The sequence below is a fragment of the Phyllostomus discolor genome, chromosome 2 (genome assembly GCF_004126475.2).
Source record: "Phyllostomus discolor isolate MPI-MPIP mPhyDis1 chromosome 2, mPhyDis1.pri.v3, whole genome shotgun sequence".
Lineage (NCBI taxonomy): Eukaryota > Metazoa > Chordata > Mammalia > Chiroptera > Phyllostomidae > Phyllostomus > Phyllostomus discolor.
In genome coordinates, this window is record NC_040904.2 from 188,511,700 (window position 1) to 188,530,834 (window position 19,135).

General features: G+C 38.5%; 1 protein-coding gene across 1 annotated transcript; it reads left to right on the forward strand.

The window, feature by feature from the left end:
* The first annotated feature begins 15,509 nt into the window (after positions 1 to 15,509).
* LOC114513419 (matrix Gla protein) lies at positions 15,510 to 18,819 on the forward strand. The gene is made up of 4 exons (XM_028532727.2): positions 15,510 to 15,662; positions 17,033 to 17,065; positions 17,913 to 17,988; positions 18,447 to 18,819. Exons 1-4 carry the CDS (start codon positions 15,602 to 15,604, stop codon positions 18,586 to 18,588), a joined length of 312 nt encoding a protein of 103 aa, XP_028388528.1. The 5' UTR covers positions 15,510 to 15,601; the 3' UTR covers positions 18,589 to 18,819.
* The last annotated feature ends 316 nt before the right edge of the window (positions 18,820 to 19,135 follow it).

A 19,135-nucleotide genomic window follows, 5' to 3' on the forward strand; every position in this document is an offset into this window, starting at 1 on the left:
GAATATCCCATCCAACCCTAATTTAGTAAGATTTTATATATGTTATATCATATAATTTATGGATGATGTATATAATATACACATCTAAAATAAATATATTATATCTATTTTGCATGCATATATTTTATATAAATATATAAAGTCAATATATAAAACATATACAATCAAAAGATATACATCACCATAATGCAGATGCTTTTTTGCATCAAGATAATTATATAATTTTTCTCTTTTGAGCTATTACTGTAGTGAATAGCAGTGACATTTTCTGATGATAAAACTGTTTGCATTCCTGTTATAAAACTACCTAAATCAGTATGTATAATTTTGAATATTTTTCAGATTATGTTAACTAATATCTATTTAGGATTTTAATATCCACAATCATAATTTAAATAGGCCTGTAATTGTGTTTTCTTCAGTAGTTTTTTTTCTGGTTTTAAAATCAAGAGCTCACTAGTTTCATAAAATGATCTAAAAATGTCTTAATTTTTTAATTTTGTGGAACAACTTGTATAAAATAGAAACTATTTCTCAGAAGGTTTGTAGGACTGAGCTGGAAGCCATCTAGGTAGGCTACGGGATTTTGGAGGGAGGCTATTTGGCTGCCATTTTTGTTTCTTTCCCATTTTTGATCTGTTCAAATTTTCTATTTCTTCTGTGCCAGTTTTGGATTTAATATTTTTGTGCTTGTAGTGATATCTCTTTCATTTATCTTTTAAACAATGTTACTATGTTTCTATATTACATTCTTTTCTCTATTTCAGTGATTTCTTACTGTATCCTTATTATTCTATTCTTTCTTTTCTTGAGTTGTTCTCTTCTTTTTCCAGCTTCTTGAGTTGTAAGCTTAGCTCATTTGTTTTCACCCTCTTCTGTTTTCTGATTAATGTATGCAAAGCTATGCACTCTCAGCACTATTTGATTGTCTCTCACAAATTTTAATATGTAGTGCTTTCATTATTAGCATTCAGATCTAAGCATCCCTTTATTTCCTTTAATCCTTTATTTCATTTTATCCTAGGGATTCTTTGGTCATATAGTTTTAAATTCCAAGTGTATGGCTTCTTAGCTACCTTTTTGACACTAAATTCTAATTTCATTTCATTTCTTTCTTTTCTTCACATTTTTTTTTCTGGTCCACCAAAAGAAGCCTCTTATCCATGCCAAACAGCTTAACACAAAACACATTTATTAGTTTGGAAAGCACAAATATAACTGTCTTATCTATAACTAATGTACAGAAGTTTATGGAAAACAGAGTACAGCTATCCGAACCCTTCTCCTCTTTCTCTACATACAGATTTTTTACATGCCCTGAACCTTTGCTGAATAGCTGAAAGGAAGAAAATTTTGTGGTATTTTCTTCTTTCCCAGAAGTTGTGCTATATCTGCCAGAATGAATTTCAGAACTTTCTTCCCATCTTCAAGTGATGAAGCCATAATTTTCTCACGCGGTTCAGTAGCCAGAGCTGGAGGATTTGTGGGGATTCATGTTTTGAAGCCAATCATTCTTGGAAAGAAAAAGAACTCAGATACACTCATAGATATTGACTATTCTCTGCACTGTGGACACTCAAGGAAAGCAGTGGTTAAATACTTAATACTTTGGTGCCAGAAATAAATCAAATGGTCAATGGTACAAAAGGAAAAATGTTCCCGGAACAACTGGAGGTCAACTTTGACCTTTGCTAGTCTGGCAACTTTAACTTGGATTCCTCAGCCCCCACACTTTGTCTTCATAGTGTGCTTTGTACCTGGACTCCCCCCATCTGGGGCCAGGCACAGTTCAGCTGGCTGGGAATTTTCCTGTGCATGCTAAAAGATAAACACAAAAACAGACTCACTGCTCCTCTTGCCAGCGGCGTCTTTTTGTTGCACGAAAAGAAAGCGGCAGAGGCTGCCACGGACAGAACAGGCAAGGCTGAATTGTGGAAATGACTTCCATATGGTGCAAGATTAGAATCAATTATTCAGACACATGGCAGTTAAAGAACCCTAAGGCATTTTGACTGTCCTGAGAGAAAAGATCAAGAAAGAAAAAAGATACTGAAAAACTTCAGTGATTCTGAAAATAAATTTAAATAGGCCACATGGCATATAGCCTATTACAGGGGTGTCAAACTCATTTTCACCAGGGGCCACATCAGCCTCATGGTCACCTTCAAAAGGCTGAATGTAATTTAGGACTGTGTAAATGTAACTACTCCTTAACAGTTAAGTGAGAGCTCTGCACTGCCGCAGGGTAGAAACAAGGTGCTGGGCCGGATAAAACAAGGTGGAGGGTCGGATTCAGCCCCCAGGCCTTGTGTTTGCTACCTGCAGTCTATTATATACACTATCTAGGGTTTAAATGATGCTTTAAGAAAAAAATCCCCACTGACAGCATGCACCAAAATTGAAAAAAACTAAAATACATGCAATTTTATTATTCTTCAAAGAAAACTAGAAATAAAAGATAGGTAAATAGCTGAAAAAATCTACAATAAAATTTATATATACATATGAATACAAAATATAGCCTAAAATATTATGTTGCTATAGGGAATATAATTTATTTTGATAAGGTTCTGGTGGGCAAACAGAAGCTCAGCCTTGTCAATTGACTTGTCCAAAAGGAAACCACAGACTCGCATGTCTTGGGTTTTACTGGACTTGGAATAGTCCTCTGTATACGTACTAGGTTATAGATATTTAAACAGTGAAGATTGTGTTCAACTCATATCTGTATTCTAATGTAACACATGGTACATTGCCTGGCAATAGTAACCACTTAATAATTATTTGGAAAATAGAATTTATAAAAACAAGTTATTATTATTAGTGACAGGGCAATTTTCAAGCACAATAATGATAATTCATTCTCTTGCTCATTTATTTTACAAACACTTAGAAACTGCCTACTCTATTCCAGATACTGTATTAGTTAAATTCATACTGGTCTTCAATAAAATTGCAGTCTACAGAGGGATAAAAAGATATATACATGTCCTGGCTAGTGTAGCTCAGTGGATTGGGTGCCAGCCTACAAACCGAAAGGTCACCAGTTCAATTCCCAGCCAGGGCACATGCCTGGGTTGCATGCCAGGTCCCCAGTAGGGGGCACCCAAAAGGCAACCACACATTGATGTTTCTTTCCCTCTCTTTCTCCTCCCCTTCCCCCTTTCTAAAAATAAATTAATTACTTATTTTTTAAAAGACATATAAATAATCATTATAAATCTGTCAGAAATTATTTAATCAGTTGTATACAAAATTATACTGTAAAAATGGTCCTAATATAGTGTAACTGTAGTGAGTGTAGATGGGCCAAACTCACCAAATGAATATAGACTATCAAAATATATTTTTAAAACAAAATCTAATAATGCATAATCTTTAAGTAACATAAGATAAAGGTTACAGAAAGGTTTAAAATAAAAGAATGAAAATATTACTTCAAGCAAGTTGAAACCAAAGGAAAGCTGGAATATCAATCTTAATGCCTGGCAAAATAGAAGTCAAGGGAAAATGTCAAAAAGGACAATGGAGTATGTTTTATACCAAGAAGAAAAACACCAATAGATCAGGAAAATATGACCATCATCAGCCATCATGGAGGGTACACTGAACATTTCCACACATGTGCAACTCCACCTTGCAACCTGTGAATTAATCACACAATAAGTAAATTCTAAAACTGGTTATTTTAACATACTTTTCCTTGAGACTCAGAAACTGCTTACCAAATAAAGAATATTTATTTTGCTACTATATTTCCAAAATATTCTATATTACACCAGGAAGGAAGCTTTAATGATTCCAAAGTATCAATGTAATATAGGCTACATTTTTATCACAATGACAAAATTTAATTAGTAAATATAATTATTCACTTCGAATTTAATGGAACATTAATTAATTAATTAATTCTGCCCTTTGGCAGTCTTTCAGATACTCCTGTTTTCTTTGCCTTGAATTTACATCCATAATCTGCAAATGTTTGTGCTGTACATAGAGTTAGTTTCTTTATAAGACCTCTGTGGCATACACAGACCCACTCCGATAGACCAATGTATAAAAATCTAGAAGTAAAGACAAGTACGCAAGGTGAGAATTTATGTCCCAAACACACTAAGAAAACATTTCTTGTTTTACTCTTCCAGAGGAATTCTTGTTATTCAAGAGATTTTCCTTGGAGAGAGAATATACTTCTTCATATATTTATACTACAATGTAATTTTACAATATCTGGAAACTTTGGGGGAATATTACTACTTCACTAAGAGGATAATTGGCTAATTTAATAGTTGGATTGCTACATAAGCCAAAGGTAGAAAAAAATATGAGTGAAATAGCATTTTTCCTTTTTTGAGCATACTGATAATTTTCTAACTCCACAAGAAATTAAATTTATACTTCAATGAAAGATCAGGGATATTTTAAACGTGCCATGAGCCTGCTGGAGTGAATTGTTAAGGGCAACTTCATTGAGGTCTGCAGGTTTTCCAACATTGCCCTCGGTTTGCAGATAAGATAATGAGTATGGAACTGGGACTACAACAATGAATAGAATGCAAGCCCTGACTTCCCTCAAGGAGCTTAAAATTCAGTGTAAGACCTAGTTATGTAAACAATTTCTATATTCTGTAATGAAATTAGGTAAGATCTATGAAAGGGTATTCTAGGGTTACAATGACAACACACTAGAGACAGTTAACTCAGTGTGTGAATTCAGCGAGAGAATTCTTTCTTCCAATACAGTCTTCTCAGAGATAAAAGTTTCCTAGATAATACAGTAAATCACAGTCTGGTAGATAAATGTATTTGGAAAGAAGGAAGAGGAGGAAACCAGTGATTGTACCACTGATAACTGGGAAGAGGGTGTGTGGCAAGATGGAAAACAGAAATGCCTGTAATGCAAAAAGAAAGAAGGTATGTGCTAGCAAAGAATTAAAACAGAGTGCTCCAGGAATGTTTAAAAGAAGGAGAAATAACCCAGTCGGGAAGCTTACTGATGTAGTTCATTATGAAGTAGGTAGTATCTGAGATAAGCCTTAAGATGCCCAAGATTGCTACAGAGAGAGATGGGAAAGCAGGAAAAGAGAATATTCAATAAAATGAGCAAAGCTAATGGCAAACGGTTGTTCAGTTCGGCTTAAGTATTGGTTACCTGCTGGAAAATAGTGAAAGCGAAGTATGGGAACAACAGCTGGGAATATAGGGACAGGAACTAACATTTAATAATCGACTATAATCTCACAGACACTTAATGGGTATTTTGCCAGGATTATCTCATTAAGTCTTTATAACAATGTATGTAACAATTGCTATCCCTCACATTCTACAGTGAGAAAATTACTTATCAAAGGTCACATAGATCATTAGAACAATAATAATAGTAATAACAGTAATAGTAGTAGCTATTACTACTTTCATGGAGTATTTACCCTATGCCAGCACTGTGCCAGCTAGATGCTCACATGCATTATCTCATTTAATCCTCACTACAACTCTCCAAGCTACTTTCCATGATCACCCCCATGTTTTTGATTTAAAAAAAAAGAGAGAATTAGAGAAATAATAGAGATCATTAAGTGACAGAACAGAATTCATATTCAGTCCTGCTGACTCCAAAGTCCAAGCTCTCTTCCACTATCTATGATGAGATCTGGGGATGCCTATATGAGGGATGTTGGCTTACTTCAAACACTATTTGCATTGCTATTGCATGTTTTTAAGGTGACTGTGGTCCAGAGGCTAACATCAAAGCCCTCACAGGTTGGAAGACCAAAACAAACAAGTGTTCATGTCATTGTTACCAACCCCATACCCCAGCCCACATCCATTTCACTGGCCTTTCTACTGTCCTCTCAGAACAAAACAAAAAACTACATTATATCTTGTTCCCCTCAGTTTATCTTCCCTTCCATTTGATCCCAATCTTACTTCCACTCATTTACCTCTTACCAAAAGCCAGAGAAGAAACACCAATAAAAAAACCCTTCTATTCCATCAACAAAATAAAAGTCTAAATTCAAAATTCAATAGTGGCAAGAAATAAATAATTGAGGATTACGAGAAAGACAGGAAACACAGAGAATGATAAATTGGCAGAATCAGAGTTGGCGTGTGGCCCCCAAGACTGAGACAAGCACTGGTTGTAGGACTGCTTAAGTGAATGTCATCGAGCAGGGCTGAATTAAATTCCACAGGCCATCTCAACCCACATGTCACTGTGTCATTTCCCACCACAACTCCATCAGGAGAAAATCAGATGTGGACATATTCAATTTCACAGCCTGTTCGCTTCGTAGCTTGATCAGCAAAGGCATATTCTGCACTATACTCTTTCTAATATTAGCGTAAAATGTTTTCCTTTGTCCTCCCTAAGCTTTTTTCCCTCTAAAATTTCTCCTATTTCCAGGCTTCACGATGACTAGATGATGTAACAGAGAGGACTTGCACAGCTTCAGATCTCTTCCACAAGGGTTTCTTTCGCTGACCAAACCCTGGCTGAAAAGACTGCCTTTTTTCATCTGAAGGATTTCATAGCAAATCAACACCCAAACCCAAATGAATGACGTTATCTGACTACACTGGGAAATAACAGCAGCCAGGACCCTCTCAGCTGGCAGTGATTCAAATGGATCCTTGCTCCGGGTTTTCAGGGCCAGCACTGGACACGCAATCACCAGTCAACAGCTCTAGCCCTAAAAGTATGGCTTGCAAAGTAGCTTTAAGAACAGAGTGTTCCTTCAAACACTGGATTACATAATAATTTATCTTGTTTATCTATTTCAAGGATGAGATAATCTAGAACTACAAAATTATAGATATCTACTCAAACTCATGTTTAAAAGAGAATTAAGCGGTTTGTTCAAAAGTCAGACAGGCATCACCAAGCAATGTCAGAACCAGGGTGAATGCTTTCAGTTCTCAGACTGGCTGCCCTTGTACAAGATCTTGCCAATTCCATCGCTCCCGCTTCTTGCATTTTCTCCTCTGCTTAGGGCATCCTCAGCAATCCATTATCTCTCTACTACTGGGGGAAAGTGGAAGTAACACTAAACCAATAGAGTTAAAGTAATTTGGGGGGAATCACATTAGTTGTGTGTGTGTACTCCATGGCATTACACACCAGCCTTAACCTCGTACCTCTACATTTGTTGTCTTCCTTAACCCATCCAACAGTTCTGAGTTGGGTTTAAGGTCACATCTCACCCAGAAGCAGCAGCTGGGCTCTGATGAATAAATGGCCAGCCTTTCCGACCTTCATCTGCAGTCAAGAAGGAAACAGAACCTAATCTCTGTGTTGCTTTGAGTTGAAGAAACATGTTACAAAGCGATCCTAGATTTCCAGTTTTGCTTGGGGTCTAAGTAACCATAGAAATTTACTTTTGTAGACATTGTGGAGCCTGTATTTTTATAACAAACCACAGCTGGTGTCAGGCGACAGTCAGCAAACATGAGTGTTCATAGACCGGGATGAGTCTTGGTGATTTCTGAAGTAAACTGAAAGACTTGGAAGGGCAACCTATTTGAGTTGGAGCTGGGCTGCACAGGTAATTTAGTCTGCTGGGTTCTGGGTAGAGAAAGGGAGACTTGGGTTCCAATACTAAGTTCATCCCTTTCTCTGATTTTTAAGTCACTTGACCACATGGGCTTAAGTGGCAAAATGCTAATCTTTCACTGCTAATGTCCTATTTTAAAGGATATTAAATATATTAACATTTAAAATATGTATATCTTTGTATAATTTAATGGTGGCTCCAAAACTGAGGACTTAAGAATCCCAATAGACACAACTACAGAAGTATTTAAACAGGTGTCAAAAACACGGGAAATACGGCATGATTGTGTCAATGGTTAAAATTGTATTCTTTGCAATCAAAGAACACTGTATTTGAATCCTGCTTTTGCCACTCTGTTGCTGTGTGACCTATAAAATATAGAACCCCTTTGAGCTTAATATTTGCTTATATAACATGTGGGTGATTATACTCAGTTTGTAGGATTGTTATAAAAGTAAATATGGTTCAGTTGGTTGGAAGTCCTTCTGCAAAGTGAAAAGTTGCCCGTCTGGATCCCGGTCAGGGCACATGCCTGGGTTATGGGTTCCGACCCTGGGCTCAGCTCTTATGAGAGGCAGCTGATCAATGTTTCTTTCTCGCATCAATATTTCTCTTTTGTATCAATGTTCCTCTCTCCTTCTCCTTCCTTCCTCCCTCCTAAAAACAAAGAAGTAAAATCTTTTTTAAAAAGTGCTAGTGGTCGGGGAGGTTAGAGGGTGGAGGGATTGAGCAAAAAGGAGAAAGGATTCCTGGACATGGACAACAGTGTGGTGATTGCTGGGGGGAGGGTGGTATAAAGGGACTAAACGGTAACGGAAAAATGCAATAAAGATCAATTTTTTAAAAAAAGTGATTACCATGGTACCTAGCAGATAGCACACACTTGATATATGATCATATTATTTAGATAGTTATATATTTGTTATATATTTTTGTATTTCATATCTGCTGTCTTATTTAAAATTCGAAGTTTTCAATGGGAAGGGAAAGGGGAGAAGTGATCTATATGAGAAGAAAAGAAAAATTACAGCTGTTCCAAACTGGGCACTCAGTTTATTTAATATCCAGGTTTTTCCACCATTCACCCCCCAGAGAAGCCCATCATTCCCTAGATGCTCTTCCCATAACACTGAGTGTGACAAACATCTACTTTCACTTAGTTCAGCTAAGACAAATAAAAAAAAAGGCTGAGGGATTAGGTGCATGAGAATCTATGTCAATAAAGAAATTTGAGTCATAGAATCTATTCAAGGGGCTTCCCTTAAAAGAACAGAAGGGAGAGATCAGCACTGTCCCATGAAGTTGGCTGGGTTTCAGTCTCTCGTGTCCTTGTTTTTAATGTCCCGGAAAGCGATTTCTGTCTTTGTTTTCCAGGTGGCTGCTTCCTAATTCTTCTCCTTTCCTTTTCTTTTTTCCTTTAAAGGCAAGAGTAAGGGTTTTAGTGTGCCAGTAAAATAATAATATGAACTCGTAAAACCAACATTGTGTAAATAAAGCTGAATCTCATTGAACAGCAAAAAAGAAAAAAAAATCTGACTGAGGCCAAGAATGCCTCAAAGAGACAAAATACCCAGCAGTCTGACAAAGAACAGAGAAAGAATGAGCAAGGGCAGAGAAGAGGAAGTTGAATTGGCGGGGAAGGTCATTCACATTTTTATTGCTGTGCCATTATTTCAGTCAAAGAAATAATATAGAAAAAGGAGAACTCTATCGGTATATTCTCCAGCAAATACGCTTTGCTGAGAGGCTTCTCCCCACAGTGATTCCTGTCAGTTCTGCCAATATGTCTTCTTTTCCACTCTCTCCCCAAATTCAAACTTATCCGAGCTTGTCCTCAGTGCTTTGTCCAATGTTCTGCAAAGATGTTTTTTGAGTGCCTATGAAAAGGTAAGTCGAGTGAGAATGCCTATCATTTGGTCTTCTTTAGGGCCAATTTGATGCTTAAACACATTTTTAAAGTGGAAGAACCACTAATTAAGTTTGTGACCTAACAGCACATTTGATTCATGAGAGTAGGTTCCATACCTGTATTTTTTCCACTATATTTCTAGCTCACAATGGGCACAAATAGATGTTCAATACATTTGTTCAATGAGTGAATAAAAAAGGACTAAAATCATGAGGCTACTTCTGGCTCTGAAAGGTGTAGTTAAGCTTCTCTTTTCCTACTGAGGGCTGGTGGAGTAAGTGATCTTATATTACTCTGTGGCTTCTGTTGCCTGGGTTACACCATATTGTCAATCTCACCTGAGATTCTGTATAATCAAAAAAAAAAAAATTGGTGAAGAACTTATTTGTTCGACCCATGGACATGAACTAAAGGCAGGGAATGTGGGTGGGAGGGGGTGTGCAGGGTGGAGGGGAATAAAAGAGGGGAAAAATGGAACAACTGTAATAGCAAAATCAATAAGATATTAAAAATAATAATAATTGGCAATCATATCATTGTGTCTCTGATACCTTTGTCATCTCTTCTTAGAGGGTTTTCAAATATACTCCCAACTAAAGAATAGTCCTCTTTTGTTAGGTGGAGATATCTATGTGCATATCTTTTATAATTACCTAGAATTCAAATATAAGTTGGAGCTTCAGATGGTCTAGTTTTTACAAGACACCCCAATTAAGAAAATACAGAAATTTTGGTCAAGATGGCATGTAGGTAAATGCAATAGTCACCTCCCCCCACACCCACATCAAAATTACAACTAAACTACAGAACAACTATCATTCAGAACCACCTGAAATCTGGTTGAATGGAAGTACTACCACTAGGGAATTAAAGAAGAAGCCACATTGAGACTGATAGAAGGGGTTGAGTTGTGGAATAGGCTGATTCCACACCCACGTGTGGTGGGTAACATGGGTGAATAAAAATTGGGAGGAATTTCTTAGCTGCAGAGGTCCCACGTGAGAAGCAAGGGGTCCCAGCCCCACACCAGGCCTCACAGCCCAGGGTTCCAGGGCCAAGACGATAAGTCCCCATAACTTCTGGCTGTAGAAACCAGGGGAGATTGTGGCTGAGTGAGACAGGCTTCTGGAGTCTCAGGCAGTTCCTCTTAAAGGCCCTGAACACAGATTTGCTCAGACTCACTCCCTCTGAGCTGCAGCACTAGAACAGCAGCTTGAAAGACACCAGAGACATACAAGGAGAAACTGAATTGTCCATCAGCAGGGCAAGAGATGACGGGCAGCTTTCTCCTAGACAGAAGTGCTGGCAGGGGCCATTGTCCCTCTGATGGGCCTTTTCCACACAGAGCTGGCAGGTGGGCACCATACCTGAGACTCCATCATCCTGGCTATCACTGTTTGCCTTACCCTGGTGATTCCCTGAGGCCCTGCCACCCAACTTTCAGGCCCACCCAAGCAGTTTCCAGTAGCTTTTCCATACAAATGGCCTATCTTGGCTCATGCTTCAGATTTTCTTAAAATCTCTCAAACAATCAGCATCAGGTTTTAGCATAGTCCATCCCTCTCGCTAAGTGGACTCAGGCCTAACACTAGCAGCAGCTCGCCTTGGTTTACAGCTTTGCCTTACCTGGGCACCACCAAGCCTAGCACAAGTAGCAGCCACCAGCAGATCACTTTGTAGCTCATGTCAGGTGGCCCGCAGCAGAACAAAGTTGGCAGCTGACATTGTCTGCACCTCTTGGGAGGCCCCAGAGCCAGCATACCCAGTGGAAAGCTTCTGACCATGTCAAAACATCACCACCCAACTACCTCCACAAGTGTCACTCTCAAAAGATGAACTCAGCAGGCACCAGAGCTCCAGTGAAGTAAGTCCTGTGGTTCCCTGCACAGCTGATCCTCCACAGTTGTCCATGCTCGCAGCCAGTCCTTGCAGCTGATTGGCCTGGGAGTAAATCCCTCCCATTATGTGCCAACAACAATCCAGGCTCAACTACAAGAGGAGGGTGTACACAGTCCACACAGGTGACATGCCTCAAGTGCCTCGCTTGGGTGATCAAGGAAGCTATGCCCTGGACCCTACAGAACACCTACTACATTAGGCCACCCTAGCAAGCCTGGGAGACATAACAGCTCTACCTGATAAATAGAAACAAACACAGGGAGTCAGCGAAAATAAGAAGACAAAGAAACATGTCCCAAATGAAAGAACAGAACAAAACTCCCAAAAAAGAACTAAACAAAATGGAAACAAGCAATCTACTCAGTACAGAGTTAAAAACACTGGTTATAGGGATGCTCAGTGAACTTAATGAGAACTTCAACAGCATAAAAAAGTGTCAGTCAGAAATAAAGGATACACTAACTAAAATGAAGAATAATTTACATGGAATCAACAGTAGAACAAATGAAGTCAAGAATCAAATCAGAAATTTACAATATAAGAAAGCAAAAAATACCCAATCAGAAGAGCAAGAAGAAAAAAGAATCTGAAAAAAGAATCCAAATAAACCAGGATAGTATAAGGAGCCTCTGGAACAACTTCAAGCATATCAACTTTCACATCATGGATGTGCTATAAGAAGACAGAGAGAGCAAGAAACTGAAAATCCACTTGAAAAAATAATGACAGAAAACTTCCCTAACTTGCTGAAGAAAGTAGACACACAAGTCTAGGAAGTGCAGACAGTCCCACACAAGATAAACTCAGAGACTCACGCCAAGACACACCATAATGAAAATGCAAAATGCTAAAGACAAAGAGAAAATCTTAAAAGCAACATGGTAAAAGCAGTTAGTTACCTATAAGGGAGCTCTCATAAGACTATCAGCTGACTTCTCAACAGAAACTTTGCAAAACAGGAAGGATTGGCAAGAAATATTCAAAGTGAGGAAAAGCAAGGATTAAAACCAAGATTACTTTACTCGGCAAAGCTACTATCATTTGGAATCCAAGAACAAAGAGCTTCTCAAACCGAAAACTAAAAAGTTAAAGGAGTTCATCACCACCAAACCAGAATTATATGACATGTTAAAGGGTCTTCTGTAAGAGGAATAACAAAAAGATAAAAAATATAAAGAATAAAATTTCAATAAATACATATCTATCAACAACTGACTCTAAAAACCAAAATAAACAGAACAGATACAGAGAACAGTTTGATGGCTGCCAGATGAAAGAGGGGTTGAAGAGATGGGTGAAAATGGTGAAGGAATTAAGAACTATAAGTTGATAGTTACAGGACAGTTATGGGGATGCAATGTACAGCATGCGGAATATAGTGAGTAATACTTAAAGAACTATGTGTGGTGTCATATAGGTGTGGAATTTATCAGGATGATCAATTGGTAAGTTATGGAATATGTACACCTGAAACTAATACAATAATATATGTCAACTGTAATTGAAAAATTAAAAATGATATTTAAAAAGAAAATACAAACTAGCAGTCAACATTAATTAAAAATAATTTAGTTTTCAAATAATGTTTTCCAGTAATTCTCAAATAAAATTTTACAACATGAAAAATCCTGTTTAGAACCCAAACAACTCTTACTGTCTTTCCCCATTTCTCACTTTTAATGGCTCACATCCTCCAGCTAGCTCCCTCTCTACACCTGAGTCTCCACACAAAACTCTCCCATCCAGCAAACCAAATAGACAAGCCCATTCTCATTTCTTCCCCTCCCCCTTTTTTCTACCTCTGTTTTTTTTCTCTTCATTAAAAAAAAAAAAAACTGGAGTTGGCACTCATAATATTGTTTTGAGATGGGGAATGACAAGGAAGAAGAGAAAAAGAAAGGCTCTGAACTCTCATACATATTAATAATTTTTGTGAATCATATATAAATAAGATTTAGCATAGAATGACCAAGCAATAGATGGAAAACAGTGTAAATAAAAGACAAGTGACTGGTGAGAGGCAGCTTCTATCAGAAAGTGTTAGCCTTACTAAAAGCAAGATGATAAATAGAAACGCTTAAAAGTTTAGAAAGTTTATAAAAACAGTTGAAGCTCAAATTGGCCAGAGAGGTGTGGGACTATCAAGTTTGGATTCAGACAGCATAAAAATGGACTGTGATGACAGAGGGCTGACAGGGTGCAGTTGCCATCCGAGCGTGGGAGTAGAGGAGACACCAGCAACCTGGCTGGAGTGGGCTGAGTTCATGCACATTACAAAGCACACATTTGCATCTAGGAAAAAAGGGAATTCTCTTTAATTCTGGAGATAGGATCTGAGCAGATGAGTAGCCTACTCATTTTAGAGGTACAGCATTGGGACTAAACTTGTTTTATATCATGTTAATTGGGGATTATTGACTGAATGCTTATAAAATGATGTATGAACAAGCCATGGCTAGCTTGTTCCCCCAAACCATGCAGTGTAGTAAACTGATTTTTGCACTTTCAAGTAATGGTTAACAATGTAATGATTTTATGATTTATCTTAAAATAAGAGCATAGAAGCCAACACTGAAAGCAAGTTTGTGATTTAATGACAGGAAAAAACATCAGTCTTGTGAGTGGAAATCATGACCGTTAAATGTATCAGTAATGAACATTCGTTGTCTTCTTTTTCAGGTCTTCTTTATGATTTTATTACAAAGAAAATATCTCTTAAGGTGAAAATATCAGGAGGGAGTACCTGGATTTTATTGGTCCCTCCAAACTCACTAATCCTTCAGATTACAAATGAATTACTTCTTTTAACAGGGAATCCTTTAGTGTTTATAAAAGTTTTCATAGGGTGGAGAGTGGCAGGGAAAGTTCCTCTCAATAAGATAAAAGAATGAGGCTTTAACTAGTTGCTCATCACTGCTCCTTGCAATAGGTCATCACTGAAAAGTGTGCCCACCCGCTCCCAGCCCAGTCCTGTTGCTGTTCCAGCCCAAGAGTCAGAGGTCCTGCTCTTCTATAATCTTCTGCTCCGTCCCTCAAGTCTATCTGTGGGCTAAGAAGACTCTCAGATACCCAGGCAACACAGATATATCTGATAGAAAAGTTTTACTAATTGCTTAAGAAGGCACAAAAACAAAAAACAAACAAACAAACAAAAAAACACACCTCAGCCTCTAGCATGACCAGAGGCACCAAATTGTAATTCTCTTTCTTTAAAAAAAAAAAAAAGAAACCACACTTCTGGTACTGAAGGTATAGTGGGAGTGTGTATTTGTGCAAATCTGTGTTTGAGGATGCCTGACAGCTATAGAGCAAAGTGAGCAGTAAGTAGCTATCACCTCTTTAGGGACAGGTCTTATCTCTAGAAACCTCAGAGCACTTAGCATGGTACCTTGCATCTTATCTGTCGCTCACTGAAAGCATATTGAATTCGTTGATTATGAGGACAAAGCCTTCAGAAAATGGGAAATGGGTTCCCTCTTATCCTAGCTGCACTCTCCATCAGGGATATCAGCCTAAGAGAGCACAAGGGTAAGAGGTTTAGGCTCAAAACTGGATGAGCGCGTTACAGTGGAGCTGATGAAGGAAACAGAACTCACTCACAGGATCACTGAACATCTTCCCCTGCTGAGCACTTGAAAAATGCAGAAGGTGCGTCTCACCGGGGGAACATTCAATCGGTCCAGGCTGATAGTTTAGCCTTACTGGAAACATAACTCTAAATTAAAACAGCTTACAAATGAAGTCCTTTCTTCACCAGAACCTCTCATCCACCCATTAGGGGAACGAGCAGAACACTGTGGCTCTGTGCGGGGACCAAACCTGAAAGGCCCACAGTCAGGGCCAGGAGGGCAGATCAGAGAAGAAATTAGGAAGACAAACACGTGTTTGTGGCAACTCCCTTCTCTGTGGATTTTTGCCCAGATCTGGCCCCAGACCTAGGGTGGCCACAACCTCCGTACCTCCTCCTGCCATAGCACAGTCACATCCAGGAATGAGGGAAAACTGCCCACCCAGAGGAGATAATATCTGGAAGGAATGACTATTTGGGAAAAGTCCCAGTCCTAGTTTAGTGCCAACCAGTCCCCACCTTCTCCGGCCCCCTCCCACTGGTTCCTCCCCTTTCAGCTGCTCTAGTTCTTATAAAATCCCCACAGACTTTCACAAACAGCCTGTAGGAGCCTCTCCCTGCACTGCTGCCGCACAAGACAGTGAGACCAACCCACAGGACCACAGAGAGACCATGAAGAGCCTGCTGCTTCTCTCCATTCTGGCTGCCCTGGCCGTGGCCGCTTTGTGTTACGGTGAGAAATCTTCCTCCTGCCATTTCTCTGGGCTTTCTTTTCTGTACCTGACTTTGGTTTACTTCCACTCTTCCCCTCTCTCCTCCTTCCCTTGCCCCTTTCTCTGTTGTAATCTTAAAGTACCATTAATTTAACGTTTCCCAAGTTCCAAGCCCCGTGTCTGTTCCATTCAGTATTTTTTATACCCTGAATATCCAGATTCTTGTATGCAAATTATTAGGCAAGTCCTTTCCAGGGTAAGTCACACATGGAAACTTTGCTATTTCAGAGAGAAAATAAATTCCCAGCCTCCAAGTTCTCATTTTTAAGGATGTTTATTTAGACGTTGGTAACAATTGGTTAAAGATATTGGTTGAATTACTTTTAAAAACTTCAGCTTTCATAGTGAAGTATTAAGTACAGCCCTCTCTAGGGATAGGATAATCTCATGGATTTACTAAATGTGTTTGATGAATTAATTTTAAAATGAAGCTTTATATTTAAAGAATCTCAGAGAAAAATAGATTGCATAATTTCTCTTGTCAAAAGATAAAATTTGCCTGGTTTCCGTATGTTCTTAAATATACCTCTGTTCAAAGCTTGTGAAAGGAAATCTGAAGCAAAATTATTTAATTACTCAGTTTTATGCTTCAATAAAATAGCTATTTTAGTTCTTAAGCCTAAATATTAACAACCATGTATCTTTTGCTACTGACTTTTGAAATTACTCATAAAGTTTCTGTGTGAAGGGTTTTAGCTTCTTTAGCTCCTTTTGAACTTTTCAAGCAAATTCACATACTTACATATCTAAGACTCATTGTCAAATTTACCTGTTGGGAAGGTAGGAAGAAGAAAACTTCTGCTTTGACATCATCTCAGTTCTTTCTCTGAATTGGCACTGCGCCCAGTGCGAGCTATGAGCTGGGGCCAGTGGTTTCTGTGGCTGCCAATTTAATGCAGGCTCTCAAGAGGCTTTGGAACCTCCTAGAAGCCTGCGCGAAGAAACCTAGCTGTCCTCTAGAACCTTTTGTCTCTTCCTCAACCCTGCTTCCAGGCAGGCCCCAGACTAATCAGAGAGGACGGCTCTCTGGAGACCTGTGGGCAGCACTTAAACCATCTTATTTCACTAGCCTGAAAACCCCAGAGCCCTTGGGAAATTGTAGCTGTGCTCACTAGCTTCTTGGACATCAGGGAGACTGAAGTGTAGACATATGTGCAGCATGGACAGAGCTAGAGAAACAATTCATACGTGGTAAATGCCTGATATTTGTAGTAGCCATATTGTTAACTATATTCCTCACATCTTTGTGACTCCTGCTTCTCCCTCCTTCACTATGTTTAGACTATTGCAATGTATGATGACAATGACATGAATTTTTTTTTAATTCCAGAATCTCATGAAAGCATGGAATCCTACGAAATCAGTAAGTGAATAGTTGACTTCCTTATTTAAATCTCGTGTGTTATAGAATCTCTGCTTGTCCTTAAAAAGACAAATGGTAAAACATATAATAGGGAGGAAAAAGAGGGGCCTTTTTTGAAAAGCTAAAGTAAAATTTAAAATCCAATGACTGTAAAAATCACCAGATAAGCAATTTTTTTAAAACTTGCAGTGGTGTAATATGGCATTTAACCACCATTCAACATACTTAGGAGCCATAAAGCTTCATTTGGAAGTTTTACGTTGGCACCACGTCAACCACACCAGTGGAAAACGAGGAGTAATGACAACTGGCAAAGTACAGGATTGGAGGCCAAGTTGGTTGGGAGACCACAGACGTCAACATTGTTAGAATGGCACTGAATTTCTAGACTTATAAAGACTGAGTATAAGAGAAAATAACGTGTCACTCTCATTTCCAATTTGTTCCCTGTTTTTATCATGTTTAAGGTCTTCATTTACTAGTAATCTAAAAACATGCTTTACAAGTCCTCAGGACAGAGAATTCCTCCCCAAAGGCATTTCTAAAACACTCTGAAATAGGAATGCCGAAATTGAAAAAACAGTTATCGTCCAAAGGTAAAACAGACAAGCGAAAATTTCAATGGCCAATGTGACAAGTCTCAAAGGCGCACATAGGGGTTATTAATTTCTTTTGATCAGGCAGCTTATGATATATTCTTATCTTCCCTTTTGACTTTTGCATATCTCTAGTTATATGAAATGCATGGATTAATGAACTTTCAAACACACTCGTGTTAGGAAATACTCAAAGAAATGTTTTCAACTACTGTCTCCCTAAAACTGCAATTATTTATTTCTGTTTTAAGGTCCCTTCATTGACAGGAGATATGCTAACACCTTTATATCCCCGCAGCAAAGATGGAGAGCTAAAATCCAAGAGAGGTGGGTAACAAAACTTGGTGGGGGGGGGGTCATTTTTCCCAGTGTAGTATCCCAGATCAGAATGGAGTGAGAAACAGGTTTTTTAAAAAGAGATATTATATGTAATTGTATCCCCAAATCAAAGAATTTTAAAACAATATACAGAAAACAACTGAATTTCTGGAAGACTATTTTTTTAGGCTCAGAAAGGAGAGGGAGGGATGATCTAAAAGAGGACAGAAAGAAAAATTCTGTTTTCATTAAAAAAAAAATTCCCCCTGTTCAACCTCTCTTCTCTGTTCTTCAAGTATCTCTTGATAAGGGTAGGAGGGGTGAGGGGGGATGGGTGTGGTGAGGATGGTGGCAGGGGATGGTGATTGGGATCTTCAATATTTTCTGGTATTCTTTTTTCCTTTTTCTTATTTCTCCATTCTCTTTATACTTCTTAATCTGGGCCTCATTCTACCCCAACTTTCTAGGATGCGAGAACGCTCCAGGCCTCTCCAAGAGTACAACCGGGAAGCCTGTGATGACGTTAGACTTTGCGAACACTACGCCAGGGTTTTTGGCTACAACGCTGCCTACAATCGCTATTTCCGGCAGCCCCGAGGGGGCAAATAAGATTGAAAAAAGTCTCATTCTTTCCAGCGCCTGATGCCTGGTTTTGTATTCCCTTACAGTAGCATCACTGAACCATAAAGACATATATGAATTGCTTGTCTCTTAAATGTTCTTCTCTGGCGGTGCCCTTCCTCCCTGCTCCCAGATTGATAAATAATAAAAGCACAGTGTAGTGAAGGCGGAAGAGGAGTTATGATGCACGATTATTATAATAATAAAGTTACGGTTGGACACTTTCATTTCTTGAGTCTGATTTCTTCTGAGAAAGTGCTGAGGTACTGAATCGTGGCCCAACTAATCCAGCACAGGAGATTCTGCTGGTCACGTTCTGGTGTTGATTAGAAGCATAGCTGAACAAACAGTATGAACATTAGAAGACAGTCACTTAGCCATCATATGTCTAGATTTTCTCTCTCAAACATCCTTGATAATCAATAGTATAATTTTCCTGCTTCCTAACTTTAAATGGTCTCTAAATTCCTTTTGTGTGGATTTCTGACTTTGTATTGTGGCGCATCATGCACACTTGAATGTTATTATTTCCCAA

Excerpts from the sequence above, each read along its gene's own strand:
- LOC114513419 (XM_028532727.2), top strand. The coding sequence starts at position 15,602 with ATGAAGAGCCTGCTGCTTCTCTCCATTCTGGCTGCCCTGGCCGTGGCC. Across the intron at positions 15,663-17,032 it reads CGTGGCCGCTTTGTGTTACG|AATCTCATGAAAGCATGGAA; the intron begins GTGAGAAATCTT and ends TTTTAATTCCAG. Across the intron at positions 17,066-17,912 it reads CATGGAATCCTACGAAATCA|GTCCCTTCATTGACAGGAGA; the intron begins GTAAGTGAATAG and ends TTCTGTTTTAAG.